Genomic DNA, 26686 nt, shown 5'->3' on the forward strand with positions numbered 1-26686 from the left:
GGGTCACTACCAACCAGGATGGGTGGTGGGTATTCCCAGGAATGTTTGGGTGCTTAAGAGGGGGAGGATTAGGTTTGGGTTTCCTTTTTTTGTTTGTGTTTATTTTTTATTTTTTTTGGCTCCATGCTCTCGCGCTCTCTTTCTCTCTAACTCCTAGTATTCTGTCGGGACCCTCTTTGCCATGGTCTTATTTGAGAGATAATTTTTTTTTATTTTTTATGAGGCCTATGGATATCTTGTTTGGTCTGCTTGAGTTCTAGTTCAATACCTTTGGGTGAACTGAAATAATGAATAGGAAAATAATGGTGTTGTCATGAAATGTGAGGGGGTTGGGAGACAGGAGGAAGAGACAGGCAGTTTTTGAGTCAACTGAGTTCTACAAACCCGAAATAATATTTTCGCAGGAGACCCATTTTGAGCAAGAGGACACAATGCTTTTTGAAATTTCAAGATTTCCGTATCAATTCCATGCTGTATATACTACTTATTCACGAGGTGTTAGTATCCTGATCTCTCGCTCGGTACAGTTCTCATGCAAAGAGAATTTTCTAGACCCAGAAGGTCGTTACATTTTGCTACGGTGTTTATTAAATGACCAAAACTTTTTGTTGGTGAATGCATACATAACTTTTCTGAAGCCGCTCTGGTCTGGTCTTCAGCGGTGGATGCTGTGTGCAGGAGACAGCCGACAATGTGAAATGCCTGGGAAGTGTCCTCACCCATAGAGTTATTATGGGGCCTCCTCTGCATCTGCCTCCACAGAGAAGCCGCCGTTGACAGCTCAGCGCGGGACCGGAGCGGCTTCAGAAAAAGGTATGTGTTATGTTTCATGCCCTGTCTTTCTGCTTACCTCTGGTCTGTGTATCAGCTTAAAGAGGAATTGCAGTCTGCTCACATAATCTGTAATAAAAACATCCTTTGCCATTCTGAAGCTTCCCTCCAACCACTTTGCATATTTTATATATCCTGTGATTCTGTACTTGCCAAATATGCTGCAGAAATCTCTCTCCACTGAGTCTGGCTGCAACCATTTTAACTGTGGGCAGCTGAAGCTTCTGCCTGTTCACTTCCTGGATTTACACAGACACACAGAGGCACACCTCCAGCTCTGCAGCTCTCATTGGCCCTCTTATGACTCACCCCCCTTCCTGGCAAACTCTCACGAGAGTGAGAGAGAGAGCTGTGCATGTTATAAGCCTAGGCTTTTAACCAGAAAGAAGGAGGAAGTGGGCTGTATAAGGTATTTACTGGCAGAAAGAAAAAATGTTTTACTATGCAAAGTTAAAACAACAAGGGCAAAAGATTTAATAGATGGAAAGATGAAAAATGACTGAAGTTCTGCTTTAAGGACCACTCTCTCACACCTGCATGTTTAAGTAATCTTCTCTCAGCATGGCTCCACCCAAGCCTCTAACAGGATACACTAATTAACACCGTGCACTGCAAGCCAGCCTTGCCCGAGCAATAGTGCGTTTAGGCTCCCCTGTGTGTTTCTTGCTGTGTGCTCTACTGTCTGCTTGTTACCCTGACCTTTGGAGTGTCCTACTGACCATTCCTGTCCGCTTGTAGCCCCGACCTTTGGCATGTTCCCCTGACCATCCCTGTCTGTTTGTTATCCTGACCCTTGGCTTATCCTTCTGACTATTCCTTTTAGCCCTGCATTGCTGCTTCCTCTCCATCCACCAGAGCCAGCCGTAGGAGACCCTGGGGGCCGCGACCTAGAGTCAGCTGCAGCAAAGTCGATCCTCACCATCAGCGGCTCTGGTGAAAACCTGCTGGCTCTTAGACTCTGCACCCTGGGGAATCCCTCCCTGTTAAATCCGTGTCGGTGCTCAGGTGGAGCGGCTTTCCTGAACCACCCAGAGCTCCATCTGCAGCACTCAGCCGTATGGTCCACAAGCTTAGCGGGGAGCTCCTGACCCCAGCGGTGTGCATCTGTCACCTGGCCTCAGGTGACCTGACAGTTTTCTCGAGCCATGAACCCGGCTGATGTACTGCTACCCGCCGATGATCAGCTGCAGGTCATAGTCTGCAGACTCGAGACCTAGAAATCTAATCAGACCCCGGTGGTGAGATTCCTTGAGGATTTGGCTTCCCGCTTTGAACAACTTCAGGCCTCCTTAAGACCCCCAGTTCAACAACCTCAACCGCAATCTGCTGTCATATCTGTTCCAGTCACAGTCGTAGCCATTAACCCTTTGCATTCACCAGCTTAATCCCATAGGTGGAAGGTGGTGTAGTGGACCCAGAAATATCACCTTCTTGTCTCCTTCCTGAACCACCCAGAGCTCCATCTGCAGCATTCAGCCGTAGGGTCCACAAGCTTAGCGGTGGGCTTCTGACCCCAGCAGTGTGCATCTGTCACCTGGCCTCAGGTGACCTGACAGTTTGCTCGGGCCATGGACCCAGCTGATGTACCGCTACCCTCAGATGATCAGCTGCAGGGCATAGTCCACAGACTCGAAACCTAGAAATCTAATCAGACCCAGGTGGTGTGATTCCTTCAGGATTTGGCTTCCAGCTTTGAACAACTTTAGGCCTCCTTAGGACCCCCGGTTCAACAACCTCAACTGCAATCTGCTGCCATATCTGTTCCAGTCACAGTAGCAGCCATTAACCCTTTGCATTTACCAGCTCCATCCCGTAGGTGGAAGGTGGTGTAGTGGACCCAGAAATATCACCTTCTTGTCTCCTTCTTTCGGTGATCCTTTATGTTGATGCCTCCTCTCATTCTTTCTTGGCATATCTGGATTCTGGAGCCGCTGGCAATTTTATGGACCGGAGAACTGCATCTTCCATGAACCTTACTCTTTCGTCCCTCACCACTCCATTTGTGGTCTCAGCGATCGATGGCACTGTTCTTCCAGGGGGCCCTATTCGCTTCCAAACCCTTCCTATGAAGATGTCGGTTGGGGTACTCCACCAGGAGTGGATATCCTTCCTTATCCTACCTAAGGCCTCAACCCCTGTCGTATTGGGCCTTCCTTGGTTGCCGCTCCACTCTCCACACATTGACTAGACTTCTGGGCAGAGCCTGGCTTGGGGTCCCTCCTGTTTCTCGTCCTGCCTACTCAAGGTTGCCCCAAAGGAGAGACTTCCTGTTGCCACCACTTCAGTATTCTCTGCTCTTCCCGCTGCATATAGCGATTTCAGAGATGTGTTCTGTAAAAAATCAGCTGAGGTGCTTCCTCCTCACAGGTCCTTTGACTGTGCTATTGACCTTGTTCCCAGAGCAACTCTGCCCAGGGGTCGTACCTACCCCCTATCCATTCCAGAGACCCAGGCCATGTCAGAATATATTGCGAAAAATCAAAAGAAAGGATTAATCCGGAAATCCTCATCGCCTGCGGGATCAGGGTTCTTTTTTGTTGCCAAAAAGGATGGTACTTTAAGACCCTGCATTGACTATCGAGGCTTAAACACAGTGACAATAAAAAATCGATACCCCCTTACCCTTAATATCTGAACTATTCGACAGATTGAAAGGTGCCTCCATTTTTACTAAGGTGAATCTCGGGGTGCATACAATCTGATCCGAATACGGGAGGGTGATGAATGGAAAACTGCGTTTAACACTAGAGATGGGCATTATGAATACTTGGTTACGCCCTTTGGTTTGTGTAATGCCACAGCTGTGTTCCAAAACTTTGTTAACAAAATCTTCAGGGATCTGCTTTATCAATTTGTTGTCATCTATCTGGATGACATTCTCATCTTTTCAGAAAATCTGTTTGTTCATAGAAACCATGTCCGGATTGTACTTCAGTGCTTACAAGAAAATAATCTGTATGCCAAGCTGGAGAAATGTTCTTCTAAAGGTCCTTTTCCTGGGATGCTTTGTTTCTAGTTTCGGTCTGCATATGAATCCTGGAAAGGTGTCAGCCATGACCAGATGGCCTCTTCCTGCCAGCCTCAAGGCCACACATAGTTTTCTTGGGTTCGCTAATTATAACAGGCAGTTCATTAGGAATTACTCTTCAATTGCTCTGCCTATTATCACCTTGACCAAGAAGGGTGCGAATGCCAAGGAGTGGCCCCCTGAAGCTGTCTCTGCTTTTCATGATTTGAAACAGGTCTTTGTTTCTGGATCTTTTTTGAGGCGACCTGACTCTGGGGATCAATTTTTTTTTTAAATGGACGCTTGCTCGACTGTAGTGGGAGCCGTGCTTCTTCAATCCTTTGAGGAAAAACGTCAACCATGTGCATTTTTTTTCTCCAAAAAATTTTCTCAGGCAGAGAAGAAATACACTATTGGTGATCGGGAACTTCTTGCGATTAAATTGGCCTTGGAGGAGTGGCATCATCTCTTGGAGGGTTCCCTGCATTCCATAACAATTCTCACTGACCAAAAGAATTTGCAGTACTTACAGAATGCCAAACGACTGAATCCCAGACAGGCCAGGTAGAGTCTTTTCTTTTCCCATTTTAATTTCATCATTATGTACAAACCTGGTTCCTTCAACAGTCGGGCTGATGCACTCTCTAGGTCTTTTGACATTCAGGATGAGGAGTCCACCTCTGAACCCGAGCCGATCATTCCTACCTCATTCTACCACCCTGGAGTCAAAAATTCCTCCTGGCAAGACCTTCATTCCCACCGAGCTAAGAGCTAAGATCCTTCATTGGGGACATGTTTCCAAGGTGGCAGGTCATGCTGGGTTCCTGCGATCTTTCCAGGTCATCAGTCGCCACTACTGGTGGCCTACTCTCCGTTGGGATGTCAAAGACTACATTAAGGCTTTTCATGTCTGTGCCCAGTCTAAATCCTCCACAAAAGCTCCTGCTGGTCTTCTCATGCCCTTGCCCATTCCTGAGGAGCCATGGTCTCACATAGCCATGGACTTTATCACCGATCTTCCACCATCTGAGAATAATATCATTTGGGTGGTAATCAATCGGTTCTCCAAGATGGCTCATTTTGTTCCTCTTCCTGGTCTCCCTTCTGCTCCTGCTTTGCTTCCCATTTTTGTTCAAGAGATCTATGTATATATTGTTTCTGACAGGGGTGTTCAGTTCATATCTCGTTTTTGGCGAGCCTTTTGCTAATCCTTCAATATTATCTTGATATTTCCTCTTCGTACCATCCTCAATCCAATAGACAGACTGAAAGGGTTAATCAGGAGTTAGAGGTCTTTCTCTGCATATTTGTCTCTGCTCATCATGATGATTGGTCCTCTCTACTCCCGTGGGCAGAATTCTCTCACAACAATCATGTTAACATCAGTTCTCAGAAGACACCCTTTCTCAAAGTTAATGGAAGACACCGTCAGCTCCCTCTTCCTATGACCTGTTCTCCGGACATACCAGCTTTGGCTTCGGTTCAACAATCATTAATTTCTATTTGGGGTGATGTTCAAGATGTTCAAGATTCCGAGCAGCAGCTGATAAATGTAAAGGTTTTGACGACTATCGTAGATGTAAGCCACCTTCTCTACAGCCTGGAGACAAAGTCTGGCTTTCCACTCAGAACATCAAGCTCCGGGTTCCTTCCCTGAAATTTGCCCCAAGATTCATTGGCCCTTACACTATAATTTCTATAATAAGTTAAATCTGGTTTGTTTTAAACTTTAGATCCCTAAACGCCTCAAGATCTCAAACACCTTTCATGTTTCCCTTCTGAAGCCTCTAGTCCTCAATAAGTTCTCTGGCCCTCTCGCTACCTCGGTTCAGGTCTCTGAGGATTATCAGGAGTACGAGGTTAGTCAAATTCTGGATTCCCGGCTCTGTAAAGCATTCTTCAGTACCTCGTGCATTGGAAAGGTTTTGGTCCTGAGGAGAGGACTTGGATCCCTGCATCTGATGTCTTTGCACCTCGTCTTTTGAGGAGGTTTGATTTGAGGCTCCCTTCAAGCCTGGGCCCAAGCGAGGGAGGCCGTAATGCAGTAATGTTTCATGCCCTGTCTGTCCCGAAGACCTGAAGAAGGACCACGCCCCAATACGCGTAGTCAAGACGACAGCTGTCCCCCCCCTTCTCCTCAGCTTGCTCTCCACCTTTTGTGCTTCAAGCCTCGCTTTGGACCTGTGTTCCCTGATTGTATGACGTCACGCTCGGGTGTTTCCGCCTACCAGTTCTGGTCGGTGGTTGTTCCGGCTTCCTCTCGGTCCCTTTCTTGTTTCGTGGCTCTTCCTTGACCATCCTTCCACATACCATTTGCGATTCATTCAAGGCCTCATATTGTCCATCCGGCTCTGCACACGCTGGCTTCCCTCCTAGTGACATCCAGGAACACATGAAGGTTTTGCCATCGCAGTATTGCTTTACCAAGCCAGTCCACCACCGACTGTTTCTTAAGGTACTGTACAGTGAGGAGCATGCTTTTGCAGTCGCTCCATCTATGCAAGGAGATTTTTAGATAATTGTTCATCTAAGTACATGTTATTATTAAATCAGCATAAGATTTTATCTCATTGAGCTTTTTGATTGTTTGTCCTTTCAAGACTGTCCCGATCAGCACTTCCAATTGTGGTTGCTCCTGAATGTTTTTGCCCTGTCTTTCTGCTTACCTCTGGTCTGTGTATCAGCTTAAGGACCACGCTCTCACACCTGCATGTTTAATAAATCTTCTCTAAGCATGGCTCCACCCAAGCCTCTAACAGGAAACACTATTTAACACCATGCACTGCAAGCCAGCCTTGCCCGAGCAATAGTGTGTTTAGGCTCCCCTGTGTGTTTCTTGCTGTCTGCTCTACGTTTGATTCTGTGTACCAACTTTGGCTTGTTCTCCTGACTATCCCTGTCTGCTTGTTACCCCGACCTTTGGCGTGTTCTCCTGACCATCCCTGTCTGCTTGTAGTCCAGACCTTTGGCGTGTCCTCCTGACCATCACTGTCTGTTTGTTACCCCGACCCTTGGCTTGTACTTCTCACTATTCCTTGTTGCCCTGTACTGCTGCTTCGTCTCCATCCACCAGAGTCAACCATGAGCATAAGCTGGGAGACCCTGGGGGCCACGACCTGGAGTTAGCTGCAGCAAATTCCATCCTCACCATCAGAGGCTCTGGTGAAAACCTGCTGGCTCTTAGACTCCACGCCCCAGGGGAATCTTATGCTCTAGCCCCCTGTTCGATCCGTGTCGGTGCTCAGGTGGAGCGGCTTTCCTGAACCACCCAGAGCCCCATCCGCAGCACTCAGCCATAGGGTCCACAAGCTTAGCAGTGCACTCCTGACCCCAGCGGTGTGCATCTGTCACCTGGCCTCAGGTGACCTGACACTATGTATAGCGATTTCTTCTTTACAGGGCTAGATAGGTTAGTCTTAGATTGTGGATGCCATTAGATGTAGAGATTTTAGTTTTAGGGTGAACTTCTACTTTAAAGAGGAGTTTTGCCCCCACGAAAAAATGAAAAGTCAGCAACTACAAATACTGCAGCTGCTGACTTTTAATATTAGGACACTTACCTGTCCAGGGTTCCCGCGATGTCGGCACCCGAAGCCGATTTTCGGATCGACTCTCGGGTGCTGCCGCCACCATTCACTGTAAGAGAAACCAGCAGTGAAGCCTTTCGGCCATCATATTAAAGAATTGAGGCATTTCTACCCCAACCTTGGGTCCTTAGTTATAGTAAGTATGGCACTCTCATCTTTTCATTTATTTACGTAAACTCCCCGAAGGTACAGTAGAACACCATGGTGCAGGACTGCATGCTACATATAATGTTACAACAAATCACCACAAGATTTACACAAAACCTAAATCTGTCTGGCATGGCTGGCACTACTCATTCATTTCAATATATTTCCTTGGGTCATAGCAGGAAATGCAAACATATCCACCACTATAAGTAGGGTTGTAACGATACTGATACCAGTACTGATACTAAGCATTTGCACGAGCTCTTGCGTGAAAATGCTCCAATACCTGAAACCAATACCTTTGTGATGCGATGAATACATAGTTACATAGTTACATAGTAGGTGAGGTTGAAAAAAGACAAGTCTTTCAAGTCCAACCTATGTTTGTGATTTTATGTCAGTATTACATTGTATATCCCTTTATGTTGTGACCGTTCAGGTTCTTATCTAATAGTTTCTTGAACCTATCAATTCTCCCCGCTGAAACCACCGCCTGTGGAAGGGAATTCCACATCCTTGCCGCTCTTAAAGTAAAGAACCCTCTACGCAGTTTAAGATTAAACCTCTTTTCTTCTAATTTTAATGAGTGTCTTATTAAACTTCCTTCCATGGAAAAATTTTATCCCTATTGTGGGGTCACCAGTACGGTATTGAAATTATATCCCCTCTTAAGCGTCTCTTCTCCAAAGAGAATAAGTTCAGTGCTCATAACCTTTCTTCATAACTAATATCCTCCAGTGCCTTTATTAGTTTTGCTGCCCTTCTCTGTACTCGCTCCATTTCCAGCACATCCTTCCTGAGAACTGGTGTCCAGAACTGGACAGCATACTCCAGGTGTGGGAGAATTACTGCTTTTTCTGCTGAGTTAATCCCCTTTTTAATGCATGCCAATATTCTGATTGCTTTGTTAGCAGCAGCTTGGTATTGCATGCCATTGCTGAGCCTATCATCTACTAGGACCCCCAGGTCCTTTTCCATCCTTGATTCCCCCAGTGGTTCTCCCCCCAGTGAGTAGATTGCATTCATATTTTTGCTCACCCTATGGTCCATGCCAACTGACCTTACTTTGTACAGTAAACGTTTATGGGGAACTGTTGTCAAATGCTTTTGCAAAATCCAGATACACCACGTCTACGGGCCTTCCTTTATCTAGATGGCAACTTACCTCCTCATAGAAGGTTAATAGATTGGTTTGGCAACAACGATTCTTCATGAATCCATGCTGATTACTGCTAATAATACCGTTTTCATTACTAAAATCTTGTATATAGTCCCTTATCATCCCCTCCAAGAGCTTGCATACTATTGATGTTAGGCTAACTCAGGGGTCTTAAAACTATGGCCCTCCAGTTGTTCAGGAACTACAATTCCCATCATGCCTAGTCATGTCTGTGAATGTCAGTGTTTTACAATGCCTCATGGGATGTGTAGTTCCATAACAGCTGGAGGGCCGTAGTTTGAGGATCCCTGGGCTAACTGGTCTGTAATTCCCAGGGATGTATTTTGGCCCTTTTTTAAATATGGTGCTACAATGGTCTGGCAATTACTTGACTGAGTTTCCTAAGGACCCTCGGGTGCAAGCCATCTGGTCCCGGTGACTTAACAATAGGACTTCTGTTCGCACTTTTAAATGTATTTCCCAATGGGATGCACTGGCTAATTCCCCTTAATTTAATATGCTCTCCTCCGTGTTCTTTGTTCCTAAGACTTTGGGGGTCATTTACTATAGCGCTATGGCGCTAATTCGCGCAAATTGCGGCAATTTAGCGCGAATTAGCGCTAATAGCGCTAATTCACGCTAAAACGGTATTCACTATAGCGCTGGTGAGAAAATACTCCCAAAATCGAACTTACTATAGCTCCCTGAAACTAAATAGCGCCCAAACCCTTACTCTGCTAAAACCTAGAGAATTGCACATGGAAATAATGTTTAGAGCATGATATAATTGCCTAAATGGTACTGAAATATGCGGTATATTATTTAAAGATTATCTGCTTTTAAACTGTGTGAAAAAGTGATTTCTACACTGAAATATCTTTAAAAGTCTGAAAAGTGAAAAATTCCCCGTTTTGGACAACTAGGTGCCAACACAACTGAGCATGCTCAGACCTGAAAATAACTCTCATTTTAACTCAAGTGTCTTTTTTACCCGGAGCTATAGTAAATACCAAAATGAGAGGTAATTAGAGAGCATTTTTTGGGAGTTAAAATCTGCTCTAATTTAGTCCAAATGAAGTTTCAGTCATTGATTCTAATGGAACAATTCTAACTTTCACAAAAAAACCTTTTAATGTTGAGATGAAATGTATCTTTCTGTGAAATAAATTTTCCTTTGCAACATTGTTGCTTCTACTTAAAATATTTTGATTTTAAGAATACTAGAATGTGGAATGTTTTGATGTTTTGGTAAAATATATTTTTCTCTGTCACTTTCACTTGTTACTCTTCATCTCACAACAATCTTTACCCCAAACTCACACAGGTGTCTTTATAATCCACAAACAATACCATTGCTGATGAAAATTTAAAATGAATCACAATTTTTTGTGCTTTTTATTATTTCCAAATATTCATAATTTGAGCCCTAAAAATGTGATATGTGTACCAACATCAGAAATCCAAATGTAATTCCCAAAAATTTGAGGGTAATATTCTACTCTCACCCATAAAAAAACACCAAATATCACAGAATAAATCAAGAAGAATAACTCTTGAGTAATGTAATTCCATCACCTGTATGTCCAGAGAAATGCAGTATTTATGTGTTTTTATGTGTATTTATGTGTAGTTATGTGTAGGAGGGTCTTACACGTGGCTGCTCCGTGGCTTAGAGGTTAGAACTTCTGCTGAGGGTCTGGGTTCAAATCCCAACCATGTTACTTCATGTAGAGAAGTTGTCTCATCTCCCAGGTTCTATAACTATGTCTAATTGTAGTAGTTATGTGTAGGGGGGTTCCACCACCACTGTAAGTCTTTTCCAGATACACTATATAGCCAAAAGTATTGGGACACCTGCCTTTACACACACATGAACTTTAATGGCAGCCCTGGGAAGGCTGTCCACAAGGTTTAGTCTGCCTATGGGAATGTTTGATCATTCTTCCAGAAGTGCATTTGTGAGGCCAGGCACTGATGTTGGATGAGAAGGCCTGGCTTGCAGTCTCTACTCTAATTCAGCCAAAGGGTGTTCTATCGGGTTGAGGCCAGGACTCTATGCAGGCCAGTCAAGTTTCTTCACCCCAAACTTGCTCATCCATGTCTTTATGGACCTTGCTTTGTGTACTGGTGTGCAGTCATGTTGGAACAGGAAGGGGCTTTCCCCAAACTGTCCCCAACATGAAATTGTCCAAAATGTCTTGGTATGCTGACGCCTTAAGAGTTCCCTTATCTGAAACTAAGAGGCCAAGCCCAACCCCTGAAAAACAACCCCGCACCATAATCCCCCTCCACCAAATCATTTGGACCAGTGCACAAAGCAAGGTCCATAAAGACATGGATGAGTGATTTTGGGGTGGAGGAACTTGACTGGCCTGCACAGAGTCCTGACCTCAACACAACAGAACACTTTGGGGATAAATTAGAGAGGAGACTGTAGGTCAGGCCTTCTCATCCAACATCAGTGCCTGACCTCACAAATGCACTTGGAAGAATGGTCAAACATTCCCATAGACACACTCCTAAACCTTGTGGACAAGAAGAGTTGAAGCTGTTATAGCTGCAAAGGGTGGGCCAAATGAGTTTTGAACCCAATACTAATACTGGGATGCCATTACAGTTCATGTGTGTTTAAAGGCAGGCGTCACAATACTTAGGCCAATATATTGTATATTGCTTGTGACACTGAGCATGGCTATGGACTTAGGGCTGGTTCACACTGCAGAGGCCATGCCTGGGGCTGCCTGGTGGCTAAGTGGGTAGCAGTTCTGTCTAGCAGCACCTGGGATATTGGTTCAATTCCCCAACATGCTAATGCTTGTGTTGAAGTTTATATGTTCTCCCTGTGTGGGTTTCTCACCACAATCTAAAGACATGCTGGCATTTTATTTGTCTCCTGTTGAAATAGGTTCTAATGTAAGAAAGTTAATTTTGGACTTTAGATTGGAAGCTCATTGCAGCCAGTGACTGATGTTAATGTTTATTAGCACTAATCATGCCCAGGGACTTGGACATTTCAAATTTTAGGGTTTACACTGCACAGGTACATATGCTTAGAAAACTGTTGCTTTGTTTATGTGGATGCAAATGGACTTTGATCTTTGGCCTGTAGTTGGAGATTTGATGCACATAGCCAAGGCTAACACAGTTGAAAATACTATTATGCTCGGTTCACACATGGGCGGCACGACTTGCAGGTCGCCTCAGCGAGGCGACCTGCAAACGACTGCGGGGCGACTTGCGAGACGACTTCTGCATAGAAGTCTATGCAAGTCGCCCCAAGTCGCCCCCAAAGTAATACAGGAACCTTTTTCTAAGTCGGAGCGACTTGCGTCGCTCCAATTAGAACGGTTCCATAGCACAGAACGGGAGGCGACTTGTCAGGCGACTAGGTCGCCTGACAAGTCGCCCCAGTGTGAACCGAGCCTTATGTGTTCCTGCTCATCAGGTGCAATCACTTTAGACATACATGAAGAGACAGATTGAAAGATACTGGTGGGCGTGTACTTCTATTGGGTGTGACAGTGTGCTAACAATACAACCTCTCTTATATAAAGGCCTGCAGTAGAGGGGTTCATTTGGCCTGAGAAGGAATGATATTGGGAGATTTGATGAAATTCTTGTGCATTTTTTCAATCAAAAGTGGGTTTATGTGGCCATGCTGTCAATGTTGTGTGTGTATTGTTCCTGTCTGATCATGCAAACATTGTTTGGAAGCATCTGCTGACCTACTATTTTTGATCTCGTTTAATCGTGTACACCGAAATGCAGCTTCCAGCAGAACATGGTCACCAATGTATGTATGTGTGGATTGTGGGCTGGTGGTGGGTGTTTTGAATAAGTCTTTTGCAATATTATGTTGGAATGCTTTGTAAGAATGACTGTTAAGTATGTTTCTATAATCTTGCAGATAATAATGTGATGTGTTGCCCGCTATGCACTGAAATTAAAGCTGTGTCCACTCTAAGGTTTTGTCTAATTTTAGATTGTAAGCTCCTATGAGCAGGGCCCTTAAAATTCCGTTGCTAAATGTAGCACCATATATCCTGTCCAAATTTTTTTGAAGCTAGTAAATGTAAATTTATTTTTTTTCTGCTGGTAAAATAAAAGTACATTGAGCTTTTGTTGTCGTGTTTGTGTGTGTTTTTTTTTTTTTTTTTTTCCTTTTACTTTTCTTTCTCTTTAGTGGGTGGTGGTTTTGGGAAAGTGCAATATCTTTTATATTTTATTTCAATATGTATTTGTGCACCAAAAAACTAATCTCTTTGCCCTGGTTCACATGCTACTTTGAAATTGCGCTACTTCACTTGAAGTAGCACGATTTCAAAGTAGCAAGGTCAGTGTGATTTCAGGTGGCTTCATACACAAATGTCTATTGAAGTTGCACCTGAAATCGGCAAAAGTAGTGCAGGAACTACTTTAGCGAATTGATGCGGTGCCACAAAAAAAAGTTGCATTGATTGGAACAGTGCCATTGCCAATAGTCATGTGATTTGATCTCTCAAATTGCATGACTAATCGCTCCAATGTAAACCTAGGCTTCTGCACACCTGCAAGTTATATATAAAGATTCCACCTTTATCATTAACAGCTGTGGAGAATTGCAGGTAATGAATTCAGCTGGTGGATAGGCAGTGTTTGAATGTGTCAGCTCTGGTTCACCTTGGTGTGATTTGACATGTCAATTCTGTGGCAATTGCACTGTTCTAATTGGTGCAATTTGTATTGATATTGGTGCAGAAACCTGCACTGATGTCTCTGATGTTGCCCCCACAGTCGGGACTGACATTCAGGAATGAAATTGTGGGAGTTCAGCTGAACGCTTTCCTCCTGCTGTCAGTGTGAACTAGGGCTCAAACTGGGCCTTTTGCCTTTGTAATTCACCTGCTGCTAACCCAGGGACACCATTTCTTATCAAACTCCCTTAAGTTTACCTTCAAATATATGTAGAAATACAGATTTGCATATCTGAAAATAAAAAATACTAATCATGGTTGAGATCAAATATTCGCAGCTGCAATCAAAAGCGTGGTTTCACCTTCTGACCTGGAAATTAGTCATTGTATGCACCCGGAAGTTCCTGTGCTGGTCAGGATCTCCATCTAGGTGGACATGGCGAGGTCTCTTTAGCAGAGAGGAGGTGCTGCTTATTGGCCGGGTAAGTGTAGGATATGTACTTAATCAATGCGGGGGTGGATGTCATAGTTAGATTTGGTGTGGGTGGGGTTCATTGATTTGTTTGGCATCACCACACATTTGCTTCCATCCCATGTGCACACATCACTTCCTGCATTTGTTCTGCTGATGTAAATCAGTAAGGACTATGCAAGTATAAATGAGAGCTCCTTTTATTAAAATATATATGACTTGTTTCACAGCTGGGCGAATTTTCCAGCAAATTTGGACCTCTGAGTTGCATGATAAGTTGTACCCCATGATTCTCAATGACAACCATTCATATCTGTGCTACTTTAAGTCGCACCAACTTCAAAGTAGTCCCCGTACTACTTTGGTGTGACTTGAGGTATATCGGGTACAATATTACACCGGCATTCCCAGGAGTTGGGGCCAAGTTGCAGCGGCAAAGTGGCAGCAAAATAGTGTGACTTTCAGGTCGCAGCAGTGTGAATGAGATTCAAGGATAACACTTTTGAATTTGGCCCTATTGTCACTTGCGCATCCTGAAGGTGTAGCAAATTCGTCCCTGCACTACCTTGGTTTGACTTTGATGCAATTTGAGGTCCATACACCACAAGATTACACAGACATTGCTTCAAGTCATGACAAAGCTGTGCAATTTTAAGGTCGCACAAGTGCAAATGGGGCCTTATTCAAAGGTGTTATCAATTAATCGCATTAGGTTACTTTCACACTTGGGTGACTTTTCATGGAGCTTTGGACCTCAGAGTCACATGAAAAGTTGTCCCCCTTGATTTCCATGCATATTTATTAGAGCTGTACGATTAATCGTCATCGTGATTTTTTTCCCCTTTACGATCTTGAAAAAAAAGTTTCACGATTCTTGCTATGCAAAGAACTCTCTCTGCTCTTCTGAAGCCACAGCCGAAAAACCAGGAAGTCTGCCGAGAATTAGAACATTCTTTATCAGTGAACTTAACTAGAAACCTTGTAACAATTTGTCAATTAAATAGAATTCTGTGTAAGTGAGGAAAGTTTAACCACTTAAACACTAAACATTTTTCTGACATTTGTTGGTTTCAGGTTAAAATCATTTTTTTTTGCTAGAAAATTACTTAAAACCCCCCAACATTATATATATTTTTTTAGTAGAGACCCTAGAGAATAAAATGGTGGTTGTTACAATATTTTATGTCACACTGTATTTGCGCCTTTCAAATGCAATTTTTTTTTTGGAAAAAAGTACTTTAATGAATTAAAAAAAAAAAAAAAGAAAAGTTAGCCCAATTTTTTGTGGGATAATGTGAAAGATTTTACGTCGCGAGAATCGTGATCTTTTTATTCTAAGCAAAAAAATTGTGATTCTCATTTTGGCCAGAACCATGCAGCTCTAATATCTATGCAACTTCACCCATGTTCACATAGGTCTGAATTGACATGTCAAATTGTAGGCCAAATCGGCGCCTATTGATGGCAATGGAACTGTCCGAATTGGTGCGACGCCACAACGATTCCCAAAAGTAGTTCCTGCACTACTTTGGGCGACTTCAGGGGGCAATTTCTTACCTCCCAACTTTTTAAGATGAGTATAAGGGACACCTATTAGCAAAAGTAGGAGAACAGTTGGGACCTATGTGATTTCACTAGACATCTGTGCAGGAAAGTGCACTGATGTCTCTGAAATCGCTGACAAAGTCGGGCTGAGTCACACTTGTGCGACTTTGGACATCAGAGTCGTATGACAAGTCATATGCCATGATTTTTAATGTGTACCATTCATATCTGTGCGACTTCAAGTAACACTGACTTCAACGTAGTCCCTGTACTACTTTGGTCTGACTTTGATGCGAGTTGAGGTCCATAGACCTCAAGTTTACACAGGCATTCCCTGGAATTGCGGCAAAATTGCTGATGCAAAATCATGGGAAAGTTGCGTGTCTTTCCCTGCGACTCCTGCGTCCATAGACCTCAAGATTACACAGGCATTGCTTAAAGTCGCATTAAAATCTCGCAACTTTCAGGTCGCACAAGTGTGAAAGGTGCCTAAGGCTCGATTCACACCTATGCATGTTGCTTTTGGGCGTTTTTGGAGGTTTTTTTTTCATGCTTGCTACGTTTTTGAGCAGCGTTTTTGCGGCGTTTTTGCCGCGATTTGCGTTTTGCGTTTTTTTTTTTTTTTTTACAGTTTTTTTTTTACAGTCTAAAAAAAAATGTAAAAAAAAAAAAAAAAAAAAAAAACACGGCAAAAACGCATCAAAAACGCATCAAAAACGCTGCAAAAACGGTGCACTTGCGTTTTTGATGCTTGTCCATTGAAATCCATTACATGCAAAACGCTGCTTTTTGCATGAAAAAAAGTCCCCGACCCTTTCCAAGAATGCAGAGAAACAAAAAGGCATTGATGTGAACATGTTCCATAGGAACCCATGTTAAAAAATTCCAGTGCATTTCTGCAAAATGCAAAATGCATCAAAAAACGCGCTAGTGTGAATGGAGCCTTAGTCACTGTGCTGAGTACTATTTTATACCTAGAATATAAAGTAGTCCCACCATCAAACACTAGTAAACATATGTTCTCGATATAATTGTGCTCAAATGGCTGAAAATCACACAGATGGTATCACCTACTGAAAGCTTGCATTGTACTCAGCAGCATATGCTGAAAAGAGGCAAATGCCTATTAGCCAATGCCACATCGGCACGAGCATGGTTGTTACTATAATATTAATGCCTGCAATGCAAAACATTATTGTATTGAATCAATCATTAGTAAATGTATTTTCTCTGTAGGTAAGTGCTCAGCTCTGTAGCATAGCGGTATACCCTGCTGCCCCCAAAAGTTCAAGCCATGAATTCAAATCCCACTGACAGCATCACCTCCTAGAAGTGTGCATTGTACTCAGAAGCATAATTAGCCAAAGCACATCAGCTTGCTTTATTCCATATTTTAACTCTTCAAATGCATGCAATGGTATGTACTTATTCAATAATATGGTATGGAATTCCAAAATTCAAGGAAAAAAATGTCGTAGGGTCCCGCCAGTACATACCAGGCCCTTCGGTATGGACTTTAAGGGGAACCCCACACCAAAATGTAAAATAAATTTGATATGGGGCCCCCAAAATCCATACCAGACCCTTATGCGAGCATGCAGCCTGGAGGTCAGGATAGGGGGGGACGAGTGAGCACCCTCCCCTTCTGAACCTTACCAGGCCACATGCCCCAAAGCACCTTTTCCCCATGTTGATGGGGACAAGGGCCTCTTCCCGACAACACTGGTCGGTGGTTGTCGGTCTGCAGGCAGGGGGTTTATCAGAATCTGGAAGCCCCCTTTAACAAGGGGGCTCCCAGATCCTGCCCCCTATGTAAATAGGTATGGGGTACATTTTACCCCTACCCATTCACTAAAAAAAGCAGTGAAATGTAAAAAAATTAATAGCCGGTTTTTGACAAGTCCTTTATTGTAGAATAGCTCCGAGCTGTCTTCTTCCCTAGCCATCTTCTCCAGACGCTGTCTCTCCCTCCTCCATCTTCTCCCCGAGCTGTATTCTCCCAGAGCCGTCTCTCCTGCCGCCGCCATCTGCTGTGTTCTTCCGCACCGCTGGTTACCCGCTAATAAAAAAAAAGCTGCTCTTCTTCCATAGTGGTCTTCCTCCGCTGTGTTGTCACCCGCTGTGTGGCATCTCTTACATAGCCATGGAGCGGACTCTCCGGGTGACATTATCGGATGGCCACAGAAGACCGCCACAAGAAGAGCGGCTTTTTTTTTTATTAGTGGGTAACCGGCTGCGCTGAAGAACACATCAGCGGGAGAAGATGGTGGCAGCAGGAGAGACAGCTCGGGGAGAAGAAACATCAAACACTAGTGAATGTATTTTCTATGTATTTTCTATGTATGACTGTGCTACACCCAATAGGCTAGCGGTCAGCCCTTCTACCTTGAAGAACTCATGGGTTCAAATCCCACAGAGAAGTACTAAAAGATTGAATTGGTGAAAAAAAAAGCAAATGACTATTAGCCAATTAGCCAAAGTAGCATATGCTGAAAATAGGTGAATGCCAATTAGCCAATGCACTTTAAATTTGGCTGATTCTATTATATTAACTCTTCAAATGCATGCAATGATATGTAAGTATTCAATACTATTATGGTGTGAAATTCCAAACACCACACACTAACTAATGGGCAGATTACATTTTTTTGTTTGTTCATTTTAATTCGCTTGTGCACTGAAAAAATAAACACAGCTGGGGGATGGTAGGTTGGCTGGTATTTGAACTTGTACCATGAGTGCTGTGGAGACATCTGAGCAGACTACTATGCCATTGTGCTAAGTATGAGACCTGCATAATAGTGTGGTATGATTAAAGAATGAATATAAATATTTACCGCTTTATAGTCACCTAAATTAAAAAATAAAAAACAACATACAACAAATAGGTAACCTAAATGTTTAATACATGTAACTTTACAGAATAGCAGACATTACTATGTAATAATCATTCATAACTGCATTAGTTAGCAAAAGAAGGAAAAAACTAGGAATACTAATTGCAACATACATCAATAGATGCACACGAGGTAGAGCACATCTCATATAAAAATGTTTCTTTCACATACATGGATCATGATTACAGTGCAGTACTATATAACAACTTGGTAGGAATTGGCATTTGCATATACGCGGAAGCGTTAATTAGCGCCAGCTTAGAATTTACTAACATGTGTTTCTCACTAATAGCGCTAGTTTTTCATTCGCACGTTCGCCTGTTGAAATTTTATTTGGCTAAAATGGGAGCTATTATTTGCCATAGTGCCCAGTACTTCCTGGCGCTATAGTAAATGACCCCCATAGACTTTAACGGTGTTCGCGTGCTCGAACAAACTTTTTTCCTGTTCACATGTTCTGGTGCGAACCGAACAGGGGGGAGGGGTCTGCTCATCCCTACCTAGCAGTAAAAAGGGTCGCTGGTTCGTATTCCCAACCACACCACAAGACTACCTGCCTGGAGTTTGCATGTTCTCCCTGTGCCTGCGTGGGTTTCCTCCGGGTACTCAGGTTTCCTCCCACACTCCAAAGACATGCTGGTAGGTTAATTGGCTTCTGTCTAAATTGGCCCTAGTATATGAATGTGAGTTAGGGACCTTAGATTGTAAGCTCCTTGAGGGTAGGGGCCCATACTAGTGTATAATGTATATGTAAAGCACTGCGTAAATTGACGGCACTATAGAAGTACCTTAAATAAAAATAAATAAGTCTTCACTAATATTATGGTGTGAATCTCCAAAACACCATACACTAGCTAACAAGCAGTTTACATATGATAAACTTTATTGTATGGTATATAAACCATCAAACACTAGTAAAAGTATTTTGTATATATAATTGTGCTCAGCCCAATAGGCTAGCAGTTAGCACCACTACCTTCAAAAATTCAGGTATTGAAAGACTCATGGGTAAAAATCCTAAAAGATTACTATTGGTGGAGAAAAGGAGAATTACTGTTAGCCAGTTAGCCAATTAGCCAAAGCAGCATACAGTGAATGCCAAGTAGCCAATACACTTTAATGTGGTTGATATTATTGTATTAACTCTTCAAATGCTTGCAATGGTATGTAAGTATTCACTAATATTATGGTGTGAATCTCCAAACACCACACACTAGCTAACAAGCAGTTTACATTTGATAAACTTTATTGTATAGTATATAACACATCAAACACTAGTAAAAGTATTTTGGATATATAATTGTGCTCAGCCCTATAGGCTAGCAGTTAGCACCTCTACCTTCAAACATTCAGGTATTGAAAGACTCATGGGTTCAAATCCCACAGAAAAATCCTAAAAGATTGCATTGGTGGGAAAAGGAGGAGAATGCCAGTTAGCCAATTAGCCAAAGCAACACAAATATACGCATATATATATTTACTGAAAATAGGTGATTGCCAAGTAGCCAATGCAGTTTAATGTGAAAGTTTTTATTGTATTAACTCTTTAAATGCATGCAATGATATGTAAGTATTCAATTATATTATGATGTGACATTCCAAACACCACACACTAGCTAAAGGGCAGTTTACATTTCTTTGTTTGTTTATTTTAATTCACTTGTGCACTGAAAAAATAAACACAGCTGGTGGATGGTAGGTTGGCTGTTGTTTGAACTCATACCATGAGTGGTGTGGAGATATCCAAGCAGACCACTAAGCCATTGTGCTAAGTACAAGACCTGCATAATAGTGTAGTATTATTAAAGAATGAACATAAATAATTACTGCTTTATAGTCAACTAAATTAATAAATAATAAATCAAAAACATGAAAAAAACAACATACAACAAATAGGTAACCTAAATGATTAATACATGTAACTTTACAGAATAGCAGACATTACTATGTAATAATCATTCAGAACTGCATTTCTTAGCAAAAGAAGGAAAAAAAAACTAGGAATACTAATTGCAATATAAACCAATAGATGCACGGGAACTAGAGCACATCTCTGATAAAAATGTTTCTTTCACATACATGGATCATGGCTACAGTACAGTGCTATATAACAACTTGATAAGAATTGGCATTTGTATAAACGCGGAAGCGCTAATTAGCAGCAATTTAGAATTTACAAACGTTTGTTCTCCACTTATATCGTTGATTTTCATGCGCAAATTCGCCGTTTTGTTTCCATTTGGCTAAAATGGGCTCTATTATTTGCCATAGTGCCCAGTACTTCCTGGAGTTATAGTAAATGACCCCCTTTATCCCAATTTGTTTCTTCTATCAAGGTTCGTAATTTAGGGAAGTTGGCTCTTTTGAAATTCAGTGTCTTTGTATTCCCCTTATGTTTCCTATTTGTGTGATTTATACTGAAGCTAATTGACCTGTGTTTCCTAAATTGCCCATTTTTTCCACATCTGTGATCAGGTCTGTATTGTAGGTAATCAGTAGGTCTAGTAACGCTTTGAATGGGCTCAAATTGCACTGCAAAGAATCACATGCAATTTGAACAGGAATACGGTGCACTTCCTGTCCGAATCGCATGCGGTTTCCACCGCTTGTCTTAGTCACTTCAGTGCGGTGCAGGAAACCGCATGCGATTTGGATAGGAATCACACTGCATTCCTGTACAAATCTTATGTAATTCTTTGCAATGCAACTTGAGCCCATTCATTTTGTATGTATCAGTGTATGTGTAGGTATTGGTACTCGGTATCGGTGACTGTGAGTACTTGACCGGAAGTATCGGTACCCAACCCGCACGAAAAAGAGCAACCAGCTGTCCACTGAACACGACTGGTCCCTTTGCTTGTCACTCACCAATTGACAGCCCCACTTCCCCCCGTTGCTAAGTAAACAATGGGGTGGAGTCATCCCTGACCCAGGATCTGGGGACCTCCTTCTTAAAGGGGGCTTCCAGATTCCAATAAGCTAGTCCTTGCACATCTACAAAGACCGGGCCAGAGTTATGTGGAAGAGGCCCTTGTCAACATGTCCCCCCATGTTGAGGGCATATGTGACCTGGTATGGTATGGGGGGGGGCTTTCCTGGTCTGCCGGGCTGCATATTTGGATAACTGTCTGATATGGATTTTGGAGGGGGGGGGCCCCCACGCCATTTTTCTTGGTGCGGTTTTCCCTTAACCACTTGCTGACCAGCCGCCGCAGTTTTACTGCGGAAGAATGGCACGGCTGGGCGAAGCAACGTTTTATGGGGTCCCATTCAAAATCCTTACCAGACCCAAATGGCCTGGTATGGATTGGGGGGGGGTCTACTCTGCTTTTTTTTTGTTTACATTCTGTTATTAGCAGGGATTACTCAGATTCCTTGCTGCTAGGGATGTCTCATCGTTAGGATGTCGTCGGGTGATCAATCTGTCAATCAATCTGATCAATCTGATAAAGCTACAAAAAAGTGCCAAACTTTTTTGAGCTTCAGGCGTTTAGCTTTAGGTGACTTGGAGTAGATATGTGAACCATCTCCACAGAGAATAGAGTTTTTTCTCATCCAGCATTTTGGAGCTTTGAGCTACAAAATGGTCAGGTATGAATGGGGCTTTAGGAGATGGAGTGACAGGGACCCTAACATTCTAATATAAGGCAGGATCTCCAGTGGGGGTCAAATTTGTTAAGCCTGATATACCACTTCAGGTTTTAGCTATGTTTAGAGACATTCATGGTTTACTGTACTCATATCATTGCTGTGCTTCTTACAGGAGTCTCTGGAGACTGGAAAAACCATTTTACAGTGGCCCAGAGTGAGTATTTCGATAAAATTTATCAGGAGAAAATGAAAGACCTCAACATGTCTTTTTTCTGGGAACAATTCTGATTAAGTCACTGGCAAATGTAAATGATTGTAACAACTAAAGCTGTTAGACATACTTTACTTACAAATGTTAAAAGTTGTTGAATTTGTCAATATATGTTTTCCTTGTAATTAAAGAAGATCTAAAGTCGGTGCTAAGATTTATTATAAATAAAGATCATCTTTCACCACAGCAAAACACTGTAGTTATTTTGTAATATAAGCTCTTCTTACAGTGAAAATGTCCCTCTTTGTGTGTGTTGCTGTGGCTATTCGTTTGTTCGTCCCATTTCTAGTTCTTCATAACTACAGAAATGTCCATCATGCACCTGCCTATAATAAAACATGTCCCATGTATCCCTGTGGCTTATGCTATACAGGTAGGCAGAGCCGGTATGGGGGGGGGGGTGCGGGAGGGGCCACTGCCCTGGGCGAAGTGTGGGGGGTGCCAAAACACTGGAGCTGCACCCTTTGTCTCAGCCTCTGTGATGCTAAAGTCTGTCCAAAAGCAGAGCTGAGAACATGCCCATACCTCCTGCAGGCTTCCCCGCCCTTTGCCGGAAAGGACACAAATAATCTCCCGGGCACAGATCCCTGACAGGCTGGATAGGGAAGTGAGAGCTCCCTTACAGGTGGGCAGAGCAGGCAGATGGCAGTAGACTGCAGCCCAGATGCAGGGCGGACGCTACCACTAGGCAGCCACCTAGGGTGCACTACCAGCTAGGGCTCAGCCACGCCTTTGTCCCGGTGCAGCTCCAGGCGTGTGTGAGCTCGGCTCTCCTCTCCTGATCGCTCGCCCCGTTCAGTGCCGGCTGTCCCAGGAACACATCCGCTGCAGGTGTCGCCAATCCTCCTTTGTTTCAGCCTGTCCCTCTGGTGCGGCCTGTGTGTGAGTACAGCGGAGGGGGTGGGGCTCGGTTAAAATGAGAGCATTGAGAGAGGCTCAGCGCCTGTTAGCTGAGCAAGTATCTAAACAAGTAGCTAAACAAGTATTGTCTTGTTTTGTGCTTGTGAGCGGTTGGAATATCTGATATCTATATTCAGACTGGGAGGAAGTGGCATATGACGAAAGCATTCAAGCGGAGTGTGGGACATTTTGTTACATTAAAGTTGACTAACAAGGTCCCAGACCTCTACCTGGTCTGGACATGCATTAGTCAGGCAGAGTGAACTCACATAGTTTGTCCGCATGATCTCCTTGGCTGCAAGGAATAGTTGACCTCAGTATGTGAGGGGCAGAGGTCATTGACTCTGTCGGGCTGTCAGCGCTTCAGCTAGGTGGTGTTTACCATTCCATGGCTTGGCCTGTTGCTGGGCAGAGGGGCCCACTGCCCCAGTTCCCTGAAGCTGAGAAGAAACTGTAGGTGCTAGGCAGAGGCCAGCCGCACTCTGCCCTGTTGCCAGCAATTCAGCTGGGAATAGAAGCTTCACTACATCCGCTTGTTGCTGGGGAGATGGGCCAACTGCCCCAGCTCCCTGGAACTCCACAGTTGTTGCCGGTGGTGGGCAGAGTTTGGTAGCACCCTGCCCTGTTGCCAGCACTTCTGCTGGGGACTCCGCATCATCCGCTTCGGATAACTTTTGGGGCAGGAGGCTGGATTTCTCCACTCCCAAACTGTGTAGCTGCCATTGGGGAGGTGAGTTGGCTGCTTCCTTTTCCATTCCCTCATCTGGCTGCTGGGACGACATGTCTGTGGTACTGTCTCCCAGGTGCACGGATCTTTGCTGGGGAGGAAAGACCGCTTTCTCCACCCTGGCCAACTGTTGAGGAGGGACAATGAACACCTCTTCTCCCCCTGTATCTGCTGCTTGGAAGTGATCGCCACCTTCTCCACACACACACATATACATATACATATACATATATATAATTTTTTTTCTATTCTGTTCTATTGTTTTTCTGTTCTAGTCTTTTCTATTAGAATTCGATTTCATTCTATTTCATTCTGTTTCTGTATAACCATTTTCAGAAATTCAAATTTCGTATAGAATGAATTTGCATTCAAATAGAAAAGATTAGAATAAAATAGAAAATATTAGAAAAGAATAGAAAAAAAATAGACCAGCATAGATATACATATATATATATATATATATATATATATATATATATATATATATATATATATATATATATATAATAAAATATAATATATAAAATATAAAACCATCTTCCAAAATTTGAATTTCTTATAAAATGAATTAGAATTTGAATAGAAAAGATTAGAATAGAGTGGAAGAGAAAAGACTAGAAAAACAATAGAACAGAATAGAATAAAATATATGTATTATATTTTATTCTGTTCTGTTCTATTGTTTGTCTAGTCTATTATTTTCTATTCTAATCTTTTCTATTCAAATTCAAATTCATTCTATACGAAATTCCACTTTCAGAAGCCATCTTCCGAAATTCGAATTTCGTATAGAATGAATTCAAATTCGAATAGAAAAGTTTAGAATAGAATAGAAAAGAATATCATAGAAAAACAATGAAACAGAATAGAAAAAAATATATATACACACACACACACACACACACACACACACACATATATATATATATATATAAAATTATATTATATTATTAAAACATCTTCCAAAATTCGAATTTCATATAGATCGAAATCAAATTTGAATATAAAAGATTAGAATAGAATAGAAAATAATAGACAAGAATAGACTAGAAAAACAATAGAACAGAATAGAAGAAAATATAATATATATATATTATATTTTTTCTTCTATTCTGTTCTATTGTTTTTCTAGTCTATTCTTTTCTATTATTTTCTGTTCTAATCTTTTCTATTCAAATTCAAATTCATTCTATACGAAATTCAAACTTCAGAAGCCATGTTCCGAAATTCGAATTTCGTATAGAATTAATTCAAATTCGAATAGAGAAGTTTAGAATAGAATAAAAAAGAATAGCATAGAAAAACAATGAAACAGAATAGAAAAAAATATAATATATATATATTATATTTTATTCTCTTCTGTTCTATTGTTTTTCTAGTCTATTCTATTTCTATTATTTTCTTTTCTAATCTTTTCTATTCAAATTCGAATTCATTCTATAGGAAATTCTAATTTTAGAAGCCATCATCTTTGAATTTGAATTGAAAAGACTATTATAGAATATAAAATAATAGAAAAGAAAAGCATAAAAAAAAAATAGAAGAGAGTAATATATATATATATATATATATATATATATATATATATATATATATATATATATATATATATATATATATATATATATTCTATTGCTTTATTATTTTATATTCTATCTTATTGTTTTTTTTAGAAAAACGTTTTCTATTTTTTTCGAATTCGATTCGAATAGGTTTTCGAATTCGTTCGTTTTTTTTCGGATTCGTTTAAATTCTTTATTTTTGTAATTCGGAAATTCGGATGCATCCGAATTTCCGAATAATTAAAAATTCGTCCGAATTTCGATTCGGAACGTAACGAAATGCACATGCCTAGCTGTAGCCAAAGCCTTCCGTTGGGCTGTCATCCACTATCCAAGGGCATGCTTGAGATACATGCCCCCGGAGGGCTCTGTAGCTCTCATCCAGCCGCATCTCTGCCCAGACCAGCCTGCTTAATTCAGCTGTCTGCTCCTTGTGCGGTTTTTCTCCCAAAAACAGCACCCGCAATCCATACTGCGACCAGTACCTTTCCTGGATGGAGGGGAGAACTTTTCCCTGGTGTCGCTGCTCACAGGCTAGCGCTTCCTTCCAGAGTTCGCAGCGGATGGAATCAAACCATCCCAGCAGGACCTGCTCTGATACTGGTCCTCTGCTGTATCTGTATCTCTCGCAACCTCCTTCTGAATTCCTCTTCCATGGCGGCTGGAATCTGTACCTCTTCTATCCTCTTCTGCTATCCGGACCTTGGATCCGGGTGGAAGTTTGGATGTCCCAGACTGCAGGAAGCGTCCCACTGCTGCCACCAATGCCTCCAAAAGCCTCTGTCCCGGGTGAGTCTGTCACAGTGTCAAAAATCCTTGCACCAGCCCTGCGCTGATCACGGCTTTCTGCCCAGCAGACATCGGAGCTATCCTCTTTCCTCAGGCAGACTGAAGATAACAGATGACAGATAACAGACCACTTTTTCTCCTCCTGTGAGTCCCGACCTGTTGTGCTATCCAGACTGTGCAATGCTGTGCTGTAATCCTGTGCTGACCTGTGCACTGCAGGTTTACTAAAGAGAAAGAGTCTACTAAATGTTTTTGAATGGTTAGAAATGGTTAGAAAATGTTTTTGAATGGTTAGAAATATAGTGGGACACTGCAAATCTGTTTCACCACTGTACTACCCTGCACATCTGCCCCACCACTGTAACCCCCTGCACATCTGCCCCACCACTGTAACCCCCTGCTCATCTGCCCCACCACTGTAACCCTTTGCACATCTGCCCCACCACTGTAACCCCCTGCACATCTGCCCCACCACTGTACATCTGCACCACCACTGTACCCCCCTGATCATCTGCCCAACCACTGTAA

At 42.5% G+C, this 26686-nt stretch overlaps 1 protein-coding gene across 3 annotated transcripts in view; it reads left to right on the forward strand.

Moving 5' to 3' along the window:
* The window catches only part of LOC141110922 (sulfotransferase 2B1-like), a 195319-nt gene extending 172971 nt beyond the window's left edge, over window positions 1-22348 (forward strand). For all 3 annotated transcript variants that reach the window (XM_073602721.1, XM_073602720.1, XM_073602722.1), the window contains exon 7: window positions 22082-22348. In XM_073602721.1, the coding sequence (XP_073458822.1) occupies window positions 22082-22197 (116 nt within the window). In that variant the 3' untranslated portion in view covers window positions 22198-22348. The remainder of the gene's footprint in view (window positions 1-22081) is intronic.
* Window positions 22349-26686: the final 4338 nt, after the last annotated feature.

This window comes from Aquarana catesbeiana, linkage group LG10 (assembly GCF_042186555.1).
Source record: "Aquarana catesbeiana isolate 2022-GZ linkage group LG10, ASM4218655v1, whole genome shotgun sequence".
NCBI classification, from domain to species: domain Eukaryota; kingdom Metazoa; phylum Chordata; class Amphibia; order Anura; family Ranidae; genus Aquarana; species Aquarana catesbeiana.